Genomic DNA, 14856 nt, shown 5'->3' with positions numbered 1-14856 from the left:
TTAGGACAAAATACTGCTGCCTCTAGTTAAAATATGATAAACACCGAGCCATCAACATGACTTGCGAGGGGAATTTAATTTAGCCTCATCAGTGTGTTAGGGTGGATTAAGAAAAAATACTGGTCATTATCGGCAGACCAAAACAGTGGTGCCCATTCGCTTGGAAAAGCATGTGGAACCCTGGGCTTCATAGATCCACTGTGAGTTATTATGGGACATTAGGAATGTTTGAAGTATATTCCTAACCTTTGGAGGAGACACATGAAACATCTCTTCATGGCTGTCAGACAGATTTGTAGCAGAATGGGTCACAGTTCTAAGCCGCTGTAGCAAATCTGATGTTCTGGAAGCCTCCCAGGGAGGCTTTCCCTCTGGGTGTCCCTCTAACCCGCTGTCACAGTCCAATCCCATGTCATGATGATAAATACAACCAGTTTAGGTCATGATACCAAGGATCCTCTGGGCCATAGGGGCCCTGATAGTGAAAACTGGAAATGACAAGTGCTGGAAAAGACCTCAAGAGGGCAACTTTTCGTAAAGAATATAGAATATAGCTAGTTCTTTTTTGTGCAGGGAGGTATGTAACTTGATACATATATATCATGGCCATAGCCCCCAAACACTGATTAGAATATTCTTGGGAAGGGACCGATGGAAGAGATTTATTCCCAAGCATTGGCATGAAGAGTCCTTTTATTTATCGGTGGTGGTTTCCCTCCTCCCTGAGATACAGAAAGAACTTCCACATCAGGGTCTCAGTGGATAATGTATGATAAAAAGATATTGTCATCTGAATTTTTGATATGCTCTTCTATCCTAGTGCACTCAGCTCCAAACTTCCAAAATCAAACTGAAACTTGAGAATAACTTAGTAATGAAAATGCTAGAAATCAACCTGATATTTTATGTATTTTGACTGTCAAGGTAAACATGGCCTTTCTTTTCCCACCTCTAAACTTTTTGCAGAGATAATTCTAAAGTAAATATAACCTAGGCCTGAAATAGTGAAATGTTTGCAGACATGAGGGTTCTTTTTGCATTTGTGAATGGAAAAATTTTTTTCAGCTGCAAATTTTAAGCGGACCCCTCTCCCCTCTGCCCATCTGTCTCTCCAGAATCCCCCCCACACACACCCCCCTGCAAGAAAGGAAAGATTGCCACTAAGGAGAAATGCCAACAGGTACGATAACGTGAGGAATCCTTAGCAAATCCTGTTACACTCTATGTAATTTACATTATTTAGGCATATGTTTATTAGCCTTACTATACACACTAGGAATGGTTAGTTAACATTTGAAGAATTTTACTTGAGGAACAACATCCTCCAAAGGTTTGTCAGCATTTGAAAAACTCCAGTCTCTTCAGAGGCTTCTACCACAAGAGCTTTATCAGTAATTAAACACCAGAGACCTTGTTAATAAGTAATTCTTTTCAATGGTCAAATTAGTAGAGGCCAAATAGTGCAGGGAACTTCACCCAGCCTTTCCATCGGCAGGTGTGAGGCTCCAGCAGCCCACGGACCCTGGATTCCTAGATTACTAACCTGTTCTGTCGCTAGCAGTTAAAACAGAATTGGGTCGCCTGACAGTGAATACACTGGAGTATTGCTGGATTTGCTTCTAGTAGAACCTTTGCATCAGATATTGTTGGGTTGCCCAAAAGAACAGAGTTGGGACATTTTCAAGCTTACAGCTTAACAGGCTGCCTGGTACAGGATACCTGCTCGCTTATAAACATGAATGAGGCAGAAATTGGTCTAAAAGCTGATTCCAGTGTAAAGTATCATCTGGTGAGGTTGGGGGGAGGGTGGGGGAGAAGAGCTACAGGCCTCACCCACCTCTACCTACCGAAGGCTACTAAAACAACCTAACAATTGCAAGTGGCCAAACCAGCCAAGTCCAGTGGCCAACAATTTTCTTTAATGGAGGAGACACAAATACCCTTATAGGTACAGTAAAATTAACCCAGGCACAGTCTATAGTTGAATAGGCTTGTAAATAGCAGCTTCTAGTTTATGAGAAGAACTCAAAGTCCCTGGTCCTCCTCCAAGATCTACAAACAGTACAAGGATGAAGAACCTTGTCAGTTAAGCACAGAGCTGAGTCACTGCCAGCCTACTTGGCATTTCTACTTCATACCCTTCCTCCTCTTCTTCTTCTCCTTTCTTCTTCTTCTTCTTCTTCTTCTTCTTCTTCTTCTTCTTCTTCTTCTTCTTCTTCTTCTTCTTCTTCGTCATCATCGTCGTCTTCTTCTTCTTCCTTTTTTTTTTTACCAAAGGTAGCTAGTTTTCCCTCTATCCACTGTAAGAGTGCCACTACTTCCTGGGAGTTTAATAAAGGCGGGACGCACCAAATAGAGCAATCAGTGTATCAGAGAACAAAGTTAAGGAAGAGGTGTTAAAGTTGGTGCCCACTAAAACCGAACCAGCTGGGATGGAGTGGCCTTAACTGCTTGGTTGATTGTTTTTGCAGCTATGGTTAATCTAATGGAGATGAGCCTTTCTGAGCATCTTGAGAAGTTCAGAAACTAAGTAAAAATGAGCATAGTCACTTCCTTTCATCTTAATAAACATTTCGTATATATATTTTCCCCAGTGTATTTCCTTACACGTCTATTAAACAATCAAGAAAATGTATTCCCTAGCATCACTCCCCCAAAGCAGATTTTTAAAGAAGTAACAGCCGGCTGGTGGTTAGCATGACCTGTGGGTGTGCCTCATAGGAGTGTGAGCCTTTCCATCCCCTGGAAGGGGGACAAAACAAGAGTTTGGTCCTCATCCGTGAGGGGATTCATGTAAGATTCTTGTCCGGGAGCCCTGACCGTGCTACAAACTCAATAGTGTCACTGTTATGTGTAGTGATCTGTAAACCACGAGCAGCCACCGGTTATACAGCAACATGTGCTTGCAATTTTAGACAAGGCCTAAAAGATTAAGGCCCAGATATCAAGCTTTCCATAAGACAAAATAGTTATTATAGTAAAAGAAAGTACAAGTCCCACTTGCACTTGGCTATACTCAAATTGGGTCAAACTGAAATTTGCCTGTTACCACCTGGTTCTCCCCAGTGCTGGTGAGGGCACTAGAAGTTTAGGTTCAACATAGAAGAATAATAGAAGGCGCTTTCAGTTTGAAGGGAGCTTACGGTTTCCTATCTCACATTCCTGAGAGGCTGACAGGGAAGGTGTAACCTTTATGGATAGAGCAACTGATGCCCTAGAGAGATTAAGTGGCTTGTCTAAGTTTCCATGGCTAGAAAGGGTGAAGTTGGGAGAATCTGTTCTTTTGGTTCCTGGTGTAATAGTCTGTCCTCTACACCCCAGGGAATAAGAGGCTTGAAGGGGGCTCTATTATATATAAAGAATAGTACGAGGACACCAGCCCAGTGCAGGGCAAGACTGTACAACGAAAAATAAAAGTCAATTTTCGATGACTATGAAAGAGAATTTAGGAAATCATCCTCAGAAGACAGACAAAGAAACTGTACTATCCTTATGAGTAAATAAGGCCATAAAAAATTAACGAGGTAACCAGTTCATTTAGTTTCTAGGGCATGTCGTTAGTATCCACTATGTGTGTGTTACAGGGCGGTCTATCACAGGTTAAGAGTTTTGTTACAAGTCCAAAGAGCATAGACTTCTTCAAACTTAGAAAACAGAAGAAGGCCAGGAGAACCCTCATAGAAGAGAATCAATCTAAACTCACATCCCATTACGTCAGACCGATCCTAGATGGTACAGATGCTTTACTCTGGAGTGGTGTGCAAAGAACATGGGGATCCACTCCTGTGGCCACAGTGCACACTCCCGGAGCTGAGCTGCCTACAAAACAGGCGGCAAAGGCTGCGTGTCTGGGATGCAGCACACGCCCCCCCTTGAAATGTTAAGCTGCGGCCCTAAGTGGATAAGCGCTCTGGGGATTTATTTCTGTTTCGTTGTGTTTTAGTAAACCAGTAATGGGAAGAGTATCTCCTATCAGCTGTGGATTTTAACACTCACTGACCTTTAAGAGTCTAACTTCCAAATTTAAATGGGGATCAACAAGTAGTCTAAGCTCCAAATTGAGAGATCGACAGACTAATTTTGGATGGCGTTTTTTGGTTGAGGGACTGGCTGATCCAACCCTTTTAAAGCTCCTTTCTGCCGCACTCCATATTCAGAGAGGACAGACAGGAGACACCAGGACAAGCAATTATACAGCTTATCTGACCCATGGAAAAGGCCAACAGCTATAGAATCTACCAGTTTGTTAAAAACTACTACAGCTGACAGAGAAGCAAAGAGGATACTGAACAAGCTGGCTGTAAGAGGGGTGTCTATACCCTGAAATTTCTTTTCTGGAACTGCACCAAGAATGTTAAAAATTATATAGGGGGTTCTTCTTGGTAGGGACGGCTCTGAAGACAGGCCAAATGGCTCCGAAAACCCAGCTCTTCCATATCTAGTGCAAACAGACACCTTACTTTACTGCCTTCAAGGTTCAATATAAACTTCTGTGATGCTAATTCAACAAGCTGCTTCTCAGCAGGACCTTAGAAACCATCCCTAACGTGGAAGACATTTTTAAAGCTTTTTAAAGGAAGTACATCCCACTGAATCTCCTCCTCTGTAACATCTAGTATTTATAAAAACACTTCACTCTCCAGGAGAACTCTGACCAGAGTCATCTTTCTGTTGGAAAACAGTTGCAAGGATTCATGAACCTTCAGCCACACTAATTCACTGATGGGATTCCATGGAAATGAAGTCAAATATGTTTTGTGTCAGCTTGCTACAAAGGGCAGTAAATTCTAACTGAGGTAGGACAGTGATAGAGCAATGCGGTCCTTGGAATTTACCCTTTAATTCCATGGAACTATGGCCTTTTAAATTGCCACAGCATTGAGTTAGAATTTAAGTGTCTTTACTGCCAGAATTGTCGCTCACCAAGACAACAGGGGCAGAATGTGTGACGATGGTAGAATGACCTGGATAAGTTGTCCGAAAAAGCACAGCAACTAAAAAAAGGAAACCAACATACAAACAAGAACGAGAGCCAGCACAACGTGAATCACAAGGTGTCTTTGGTATCTCATTAGAAATCTGTGTTAATATTCTCCCGTCCTCCTGAAACTTAGGTTGGAAATGTGTACTATTTTATTAGTCCTTATGTCATTCTTTCCTAATATGTGACAAGTCGGTAGTGTTTTTAATATCTGTGACATACCTCTCATCTTCCAGAACACACAGTAAAACAATGCTTTCCTTAAGATGTGAAAAGAGTGATTGACATTTACGCATGTACCTGGGCCCCCCTCCTCTGCTCCCTCCATTATAATTACTACCTTCAATCTCAGGGAGGATACATTGGCAAAGGGAAGTGAGAAAACTCAAGACAGACATTTGCAGGCACCAAAGTGTTGTACCGGTAAGTCTGTCACTATATTATTTGCTTTTTAGCATCTCTTCACCCTTGTTGACTGGGTAAACTTGGGGCTGGGGGAGGACAAAGGATAACATGGGGGTTTAGCACATAGGCCATATTGCCCTTTTTTTTTTTTTTTTTTTTTTTAATTTTCAAATTTTCTACCTGGCTCTTAAGAGCAGGAGTTATTTCACGGTGATTTTGCAGCAGGCTTTTCTGAGGTAGATAAAACATGGATGAGAAGTAGTCTGAAGAAGCAGAGGGTAGCTGAAGCCTGTGTGGAGAGGATTAGCTTGAAAGGAATTTCAGAAGTGAAAGCTGAGCTTGTCATATACAATACTACAGCAAAGAGGGACAGGGCTCAAGGCTGTCCACCATTTAGACGAGGCTTTTAGAATTTAATAGGTGGGAAATAGGCTAATCTGGCTAGGAAAGAACAGAACTGTGGGAACAACAACAGGGCAAGAGAAGAGTCTTAGCACACAGCTAATCGAGACTGGTCAGAGAACGGCGCGAAATAAGTATCCCTCAGGACCTTAGTGATCAAGAAGGAACATATATTCCAATTATCACAAGACTTTAAAAGCAACCAACAGGCTTGAAGGTTTAAACTGCTTTCTGTTGTTGTTTTTTGGGATAAAGAGCCAATTCTGCCTCTTTCCTCAGGCCTCCTGTTTGTACACAGGTATTGTAATTGCATTAAGCACATCAGGGAAAGCCAAATCCCAGTGAAATAATTAGTGAAATGGATTTTGAACTCCCCCACCCCCCCCCTTTTTTTTTTTTTTTTTCCTGCTCGCTTGAGTTACAGATAAATAGGCTGGCCTTCCTGAAACCCTGCAAGGTTAACACTCCCAGCTGGGGCCTTCCTTTCTGGAGAATCACTGTTGCCATCACAGGCAGATATTCTATGTTTCAATGAACGTGCCACTGTAGGCCAAATGTTAGTAGTTAAACACTATCATCACAGAAACACACAAAGCTAGAGTCAAGTTCACAAACACAGCTGGTGGCTAAGAAACTCTTAATGAAGGAAACCAAGTTGCTATTGGCTCGAAGCCATTCATCACGACTTCTGATACACATAAACTGGGATTGTTTTACACGAGGGAGAATGAGATAAGAACCACTGTCCTCAGTTTCTCTCCCCAGTCGAAGATTGAACATTTTGTTAGGACGTCCACTGGGAAAAAAAGAGTGAAATCACACATAATGTTCTCGCGGGTTGATGTACACTCTCTCAGGGTCGTTGCTTTGACGATGCTTGCCCGGACTCCGGTCTTTCTGGCATATCTGATTGTAAAGGGGGCACATCTGCTGGATCCCATCTTCCCCCACAGGATTCTCATCTTCATAGTCCACTCTCCTGAGACTTAGCCCATTCTAAAAATTCAAATATTGCTTATGTTAGCAGAGCAGATGTTTGCATCTTTCTAGCACTTTGGTCAAAACAGGCAAGAACTCGATTAATTCGAGTCTGTGTCTCTGATTCATTATCCCACAGGCTACTGAATGGCAAGGTAAAGTTCAACTTCTTATCATTTTCCAGTCATTTGTTGCTTACAATACCCGGATAAGCGTCACAACATCTGCTAAACAGAAAATTATGACTAACGGGGATGATAGTCAGTTTCAGGTTTCGAGATTTGGAACTGGTATCAGTTAAACTAGGGAAGAACAAGGTTGTAAACTCTTGGGAGTCCCTCAGCAAGGCTCAAGCTTGGAAAGCATGCATGAAATATGCAGAGAATTAAATCAAACAGGCAAAACAAAACCAAATGAAGCCTCAAGATTCAGAGTTGGGGAATTAGGGAAAAGACATAGTGAAATGAACTGGTATTTGACCACATGTCCAACATAAGTGAGAGTCAGAAATGCTGTCACAGCTGACACCATAAAATGAACCCCCGTGATGCTCTGTGATGTCTCTGGTACTGACCCCTCCGCCCAGTTACTGGTTTCTTAAACTCTGACTACTTCTAAATGGCCAAGCAAGCTCAAGGACTTGACAAGATCATACTATAGATGCTCAGATGGCAGAGAGGTGAATACAATAAACTTTCGTGGAAATCAAATGATATTTCAGTCGGCATGGGAGCCACCAGTTCCACCTGGGCAGACCCCCACGGTAGGACCCCGTTACTTACAGAGTGCTGGAGGCCGCCCACCTCTCTTTCTCGGAACTGAGTCTGCAGAGGCAAGTGTTCGGTCTGGAGGAAGAAGACAGAACAAGACACACGCTTTAAAGCTCCAAGCACATGGTGAAACACATCAACCCAGACCATGAAGAAGCCTATTTTTAAAAGAGCCAATCATGTCTTGTCACATGTGTGCCAGGTAAGCAAATGTTCCTTCGGAGGGGATGAGCAACGACATTTCCTGAGAGCTGTCTCTCTCCTGACTCTAGACTTCTTCTGGAAGGAAGAAAACATACAGAAGATCTGCTGCAAGAGGTCTCATGCAAAGTTACTCATATCTTACCCGAGGGAGGCCTCAGCACAGAAGAACCTGATACTTGGAATCGGCTTTAAAAGTGGTCTGGGGTGGTAAGGAAAGGTTATTTTTTGTCCTTCTCTATAGAGGTATATATACGGCCACCCTTCTGGTCCCTTCTGGTCCTGCCAGCTACTCTCTGCCCCCAACCCTGCCCAGATCATAAAGGGGATTCCTCATTTTCAAAACCCACCCTAGGAAGAATCTCTGCTTCCCCTTGGCCTATAAATGCATCCTTACCCTTGGCTTCCAGGTCATATATTACCTCTTCCAGGAAGCCTTGCCCAAAGCGTATATTATTGCCATTATTTGTTTATATTTGCTTGTCTCCTTCACTACATTGAGGGTGCTAGTTGGAGTATTTTACAAACATTATCTCATTTATAATTTCTCTAAAACTTCTATAAAACTGATGCTTTTATTTTACAGAAGACTGAAACGGAGGCTCAGAGTGGTTCAGTAAGGTGTCTCCGGTCACACAGCTGGAAGTGGAGGATTGTGATTCACACGTGGCTCTGTCTGAATCCTAAGCCTATATTCCTATATCCCCTACTTCTAACCCAGTGTCTGGAAAATAGATGTTTCATAAATATAACAGAAGAATGCCTGAAAGTCCCAGCATGTGGGTGTATCTATCAAAATGCTCTCCCTTCACTGCCTTTCCTCATGCTGTCCTTTCGGCATAGAAGGTCTGTCCCTTTGCCTCTGACAGCTGAAATACTACCCATCCATCTTGGCCTGACTGAAGTCACCTTTTTTTCCCTAGGGTCCATCAGAGTTCCTTTCTTTGCTCCAATGTTCCTATTGTTCGTGTGTTTCATAGCACACATCACTGCTCTATCTGATATCTGTACCTTTCAACCCCAGTAAAGAATGAGCCTTCCTGGCCATCCTCTTCCACCTCCACACCCCGGCCTGTGGTTCGGCAACAGCAGGAAGTTAACAGTTAACTGATGAATTTACTAAACTCTAAACTATCAATTCTTGATATCCCATGTTCAGGTTATCCGAATTATAAATCATGTCCACCAAGTATGTTTCTCCTGTCATATTCTGCTCGATTCTAGGGTGCTTCCCACATGCGTGACCATGTGATAATTGACCGCACATCCTGGTAAATATCCAGTTTCATGGATGTGTGACCAGTCACACAGGGCCTTACGTTCAGGACCCATTTGGGGGCTTAATGCTCTGTGGTTGCCATCTTAAGATTTCTTAATATTTTATTGTGAATCCATGTTTTATAAGCAGTCTAATGAAACAATGGAGCATGACTCAGTGACCTGTGGCCTCAACTCAAGGTTGTCCTCTCCGGATGCTTGTGTTTGATTTGGTTCTCGGCTGCCACTTCCTTACGGTAATGTTCCAGATCCCCCTTGCTTTCCTCTCCCTGTCCCTGTCCAGTGACTCTGCCATTCTCTGATCCGGCAGGGGCCTGAGTGCTGGTCCAGGGAAGGCTGGGGTCAGGAGTGCATGCCCCCTGCTTGCATCACGGTACTTCTGGCAGGTGGCTGGAGGATCCGTCTCAGTAAGGGCAAGCCTCTGACCCCCTTGGTTATCACCATCTTGACATTGTATAGTTTTCAACAAGAGGCTCTGCATTTTCACTTTGCACTGTGCCTCATAAATTATGTACCTGGTCCTGGTCCAAGAAAAATAGATTTTGGGGGGAAAAAAAACCTCCTAAAATTAAAACTAGCGTCTTGTTTGTTTGTTGTTTTAGATGATCCCAGTTGCTATTCCCCTTGTATCAATACTGGTAATTGAGGGTGCCTAGGTGGCTCAGTCGGTTAGACACTTCAGCTCAGATCATGATCTCGCACTTCGTGGGTTCGAGCCCCATGTTGGGCTCTGTGCTGACACCTCAGAGACTGGATGGAGCCTGCTTCAGATTCTGTGTCTCCCTCCTTCTCTGCCCCTCCCCTACTCGTGCTCTGTCTCTCTCTCAAAAATAAAATAAACATCAAAAAATGGTACTGGTCATTGAGAAATTATTCTACATCAGTGCTGTATCTAATTGGAAAGAGACAGGGCAGTTAGAAGCTTCCCTATAGAAGGGGCGAGTGTCTTTCTTCCTGCTGGTGCAGGGTGTAAAAATCAAGGATGCAGTCGATACTGAAGGAGTCCACAATCTAGAAATACAGAGATCAGAGCCTCAAGAGTTCAAGAAAGGTTTGGTTGGAATATGAGCTGTTCCATGTTTATGCTATAAAATTCCAACTGGCGAATTTAGTATGACCAGAAAATAAATAATCGTTCGCATTTTCCTGAACACTGAGGGTATACTTTTATCTGATCATTGTCGGTGAAACACAGTAACAAACTTTAAGTCCTTGGAAGCCAGTGTTCATGGAGGGCACAATGAACGATGCAGCATCAATAGTAACACTATAACCAGTGTTAATTAATAGTATTAGGGAATTACAGAGGCAAGAAAATCTGTTTTGTTTCAATATAAAGAGATTTCAAAGAGCCATGGCTTGCTTTAGGAGTTATAATAGCACGGTTAACATTTTTTTTTTTTAATAGTAGGAGACATAAAATTAGCCAGAAGTGGTACATTTGAAAATAAAAACAAGAGAGTTTCTAGACCTGAACAGGAAGAAATGGTGCCTGGACACTACAAATAATCTTCACTTTTACAGAAGGGATGACAAGCATATGTGTAAGTTCCTTTTTTTCTATCCAGTGCTGTGAACATTCACTACCAAACCACTATCCTTCCTGTGAGCCCATGAATTGTGTAATATGATATTTAACCAAATTCTATGAACAGAAGCCCCACACATCGTAGGGATCAGGGATCAGGGTTGTAGAGAGCCTCTGCATGGTACAGCTGTCCAATTTCTGACAAGAGACATAAAGGATTTAATTTAATCTAATGGTGGGTGGGTACATGTGTTCTATTTCTGCCACTCCCTGAACTACCTGAAATGTTGAATATCTGACTTAAAAAAAAAAAGGTTAATCACTAGTATACTGAAAACTGTCTGGCACCATACCTTACTTATGTTTGGTGCTTAATATACAGGTATGAATTAACTCATAATATTTTAACTAATGGAATCATAGCATATATCATTCTATTACTCTTCCAGTTTTTCCTAGAAAGCCTTGGGCTACTCTGAATCTCTAACACATATTTTGATTTCTCTACTGGCATGTACTACCTTGTAACAACTTCTATTGAGCTACAATCCACAGGCACTTTCCTCACTTACTAAAGTCATGTACACTTTCTGGCTCCAATGCTTCTTCCTTATAATGGCAAATGATACATTTTTACTTCTGCTTCCAGTCATGATGGAGAACTAATACCAGACTAGCCCTTCTGCCACAAGTCACTAGAAAACTGGGCAAAATGTATGAAACAACAGTTTTCAGACTTTGCAGTTTTCAGTTTGCAGACCTGTTTGCAACTGTTTGAAAACAACAGTTTTCAGTTTGCAGACAAGATAACTGTGCTGCACAGGACTGGGAACTCAGATAATAGAAACACACACACACACACACACACACCACACACACACACACGGTGATCCTCTAACAGTCCTGGAGACTATCTGATTTTTCTGCTCATTTAGGAAGAGAAAAACCCAAGAAAAGCACTGCTGAGCTGAGGGAACAGACTTCAGCACTCAGGCAAGCTGAGGTACTGTAATCTGTGGGACAGGGTATTGAAGAGAAGGAGAATCCTCATTGGACATGTGAGACATTCAGTAGAGAACCCAAGGTCATGCTTTAAAAGAAAGGCTAAAATAGCTCTAGGACACAGAGTGTTCCAGAACCACCCTAACAAAACTTAAAAACAAGCTTCCAGAAGATCAAGTTGATCTTAAAGTCAATTAACTGACTGCCAGAAAATAACCCAATTCTTATTAAGGAATGATAGCAAAATTCAAATAATTGATAATATAACATTCACAATGTCCAGCATCCAATTAAAACATACTGAACATGAAAAAAAAAAAAAAAGGAGAAAAAATAAGTCAGTAGAAACAGAACCCAATATGACACATATGGATTTAATAGACAATAACTTTTAAACACTTATTATAGATATGTGAAAGGAGGGATGCCTGGGTGACCCAATCGGTTAAGCATCTGACTTGAGCTCAGGTCATGATCTCATGGTTCATGAGTTTAGGCCCTGCATTGGCCATGGGTCCCTGGGTCAAGCTCCACCCTGACAGTGCAGAGCCTGCTTGGGATTCTCTCTCCCACTCTGTCTGCCCCTCCCCTCTTCATGCTTTCTCTCTCTCTCTCTCTCTCTCTCTCAAAATAAATAAACATAAAAAATAAATATGTATAAGGATATTTAAAAATATGAACATAATATGAGAATCAAAAACTATGAAAAGAACTGAAAAGAACTTCTAGAACTGAAAAAATACAGTATCTAAATTGAAAAAAGTCACTGCATGGCCTTAATAGACATTGCAAAAGAAAAGTTTAATGCATTTGAAGATAGAAATTATCCATACAAGGAGATGGGGAAAACAGCTGAAAAAGAACATAGCTTTGGTGGATCTGTGGAATAATATCAAGAAATCTATCATTTGTGTAACTGGAATCACAGAAGGAAGGAAAGACAGGAAAACGGTATTTGAAGAGCTGTTAAAATGTTCTAAATTAGATGAAAAATACATCTATGGTTCTAAGAAGCTCAATGAATTCCAATAAAGGTAAACATAAAGAAAATACTCTAATACATTTCAAACTCAAATTGCTGAAAACAATGACAAAGAAAATCTAAGATATTGTCGGAGGAAAAAGTAAGAAATAAAAGGTAAGAATTATCACTGGATATTCACCAGAAAAAAGTGAAGGTCAGGAGACATGAAGCTAAAATACTAAAGCACTGAGTAAAAAACCAAACCAAATCAAACAAACAAAGTCAAACTACAATTCCATATCCCACAAAAATATTTTAAAACAAAGATTAAATAAAGAAATTTTCGGACAAGCAAAAGCTAAGAAAAGTTGTTATCAGCAGACCTGTACCATAAATAATGTTATGGGAAAGTACTTTGAGTTGAATAAAACCGATTCCAAAAAAAAAAAAACTTCATCAATTCTTAAATTTTTAAAAAAGATACATTATAGTGTAAACCAAAAATAGTAAGAATATATTGTCAGGTTCGTAACAAATGGAGAAATAAAATATGCAAGAATACGAAGGAAGGGAAGGCGGAAATTGAAGTACAGGTTGTGTTCAAGTTGTTACAGGATACATGAGGTAGCATTTATATTAAGGTAGATAGTGACAGATTAAAAATGCATATGCTGGGGTGTCTGGGTGGCTCAGTCAGTTAAGCATCCAACTATTGCTTAGGTCATGATCTCATGATTCACGGGTTCGAGCCCTGTGTTGGGGTCTGTGCTGACAGCTCAGAGCCTGGAGCCTGCTTCAGATACTGTGTCTCCCTCTCTCTCTCTGCCCCTACCCCACTCATGCGCTCGCTCTCTCTCTCTCTCTCTCTCAAAAATAAAAACATTAAAAATTTTTTAAATAAAAAATTTTAAAAAAGGCATATGCCAAAACCCAGAGAGATCACTAAAAAAGTAAAACAAAGAGGTACAGCTAATAATTCAATAGAAGAGATTAAAAAAATGCTAAAAACTCTCAGTTAATTTAAAAGAAGATAGGAAAAGAAAAGAAAAGGAACAAAGAACTGATGGGACAAATAAAAAGCAAATAATAAGGTGGTAAACTTAAGCCCAACTATGGCAATAAATATATTTAATAAGAATAGACTAAACATTGCTATCCAAGTCAGGGATTTTCAGACTAGGTAAAGCAGCAACTCAACTAGATGTTAGCTTTGTGAAATGAATTTTAATTTTGTTTTTATTTATTTTCGAGAGACAGAGACAGAGCACAAGTTGGGGAGGGGGAGAGAGCAAATGAGGCACAGAATCCAACGCAGCCTCCAGGCTCTGAGTGTCAGCACAGAACCTGATGCGGGGCTCGAACTCACAAACCGTGAGATCATCACCTGAGCCGAAGTTGGACCCTTAACTGACTGAGCCACCCAGGTCCCCCTGAAATGCGTTTTAAATATAAAGACATAGTCAGGTTAAAGTAAGAGAATAGAAAAACACATACCATGAAAACATGATTCATTAAAGAAAAGTTTAAACTTCAGTGGCTATAATAATATCAAAGTGACTGCAATACAAAAATACCAAAGACAAAGAAGAATCTTTCATAATGATAACAGCATCAACTTATCAGGACAACATAGTATAACAATCTTAAATGTGTGTATACCCAATAAAAACACATGAATAACAGAACTGAAAGGGGAAACAGACACATCCACCATTCCAATATAGTTGGAAATACCACTCCACTCTCAATAACTGATAAAAATGTAAACTGAAAATCATTACATATAAAGAATACTTGAATGACATGACCAGTGTGACTTAATTGACATTTTAAAATACTACACTCAACTACAGTAGAATATATATTTGTTTTAGTGCACGCGGAACATTCAGTAAGATAGACCATAGCTGTGCAATAAAAGTCTCAAATATTTACAGGTTTTGAAATCCTACACACACACACACACACACACACACATAATATATATATATGTTATGTATATATATATATGTAATATATATATATATATATATTAAATAACAGAACTTAGTGAGCAATCAGTAACAAAGACATAGTTGGAAAACTCAAAAATATTCAGAAACTAAACAACATGCTTCTAAATAACTCAATGGCCAAAGAAGAAATAATAAGGGAAGCTAGAAAGTATTTTCAATTGAGTGAAAATAAAATTATAACATACCAAACTTCTGGGATTTTGAAAAAAGAATTGGTTAAAGAAAAGTTTATAGCTTTAAATCCTTGTATTAGAAAAGAAGAGAGGTCTTAAATTAATGATCTAAACTTCAAGCAGCTGGATAAAAAAAGAGCAAATTAAATCCAATGGAAG

At 40.5% G+C, this 14856-nt stretch overlaps 1 protein-coding gene across 1 annotated transcript in view; it reads right to left on the bottom strand.

The window, feature by feature from the left end:
* Positions 1 to 6408: 6408 nt before the first annotated feature.
* NECTIN3 (nectin cell adhesion molecule 3) overlaps positions 6409 to 14856 on the bottom strand; it is a 125574-nt gene continuing 117126 nt past the window's right edge. The window contains exons 8-9 of the mRNA XM_019448293.2: positions 7549 to 7611; positions 6409 to 6784 (exon numbers count right to left, since the gene is read on the bottom strand). Of these exons, the coding sequence (XP_019303838.2) occupies positions 6605 to 6784; positions 7549 to 7611 (243 nt within the window). The 3' untranslated portion in view covers positions 6409 to 6604. The remainder of the gene's footprint in view (positions 6785 to 7548; positions 7612 to 14856) is intronic.

This window comes from Panthera pardus, unplaced genomic scaffold (genome assembly GCF_024362965.1).
Source record: "Panthera pardus isolate Hobbes unplaced genomic scaffold, ASM2436296v1 HiC_scaffold_16, whole genome shotgun sequence".
Classification (NCBI taxonomy): domain Eukaryota; kingdom Metazoa; phylum Chordata; class Mammalia; order Carnivora; family Felidae; genus Panthera; species Panthera pardus.
This window is presented reverse-complemented; position numbering and strand designations above follow the sequence as displayed.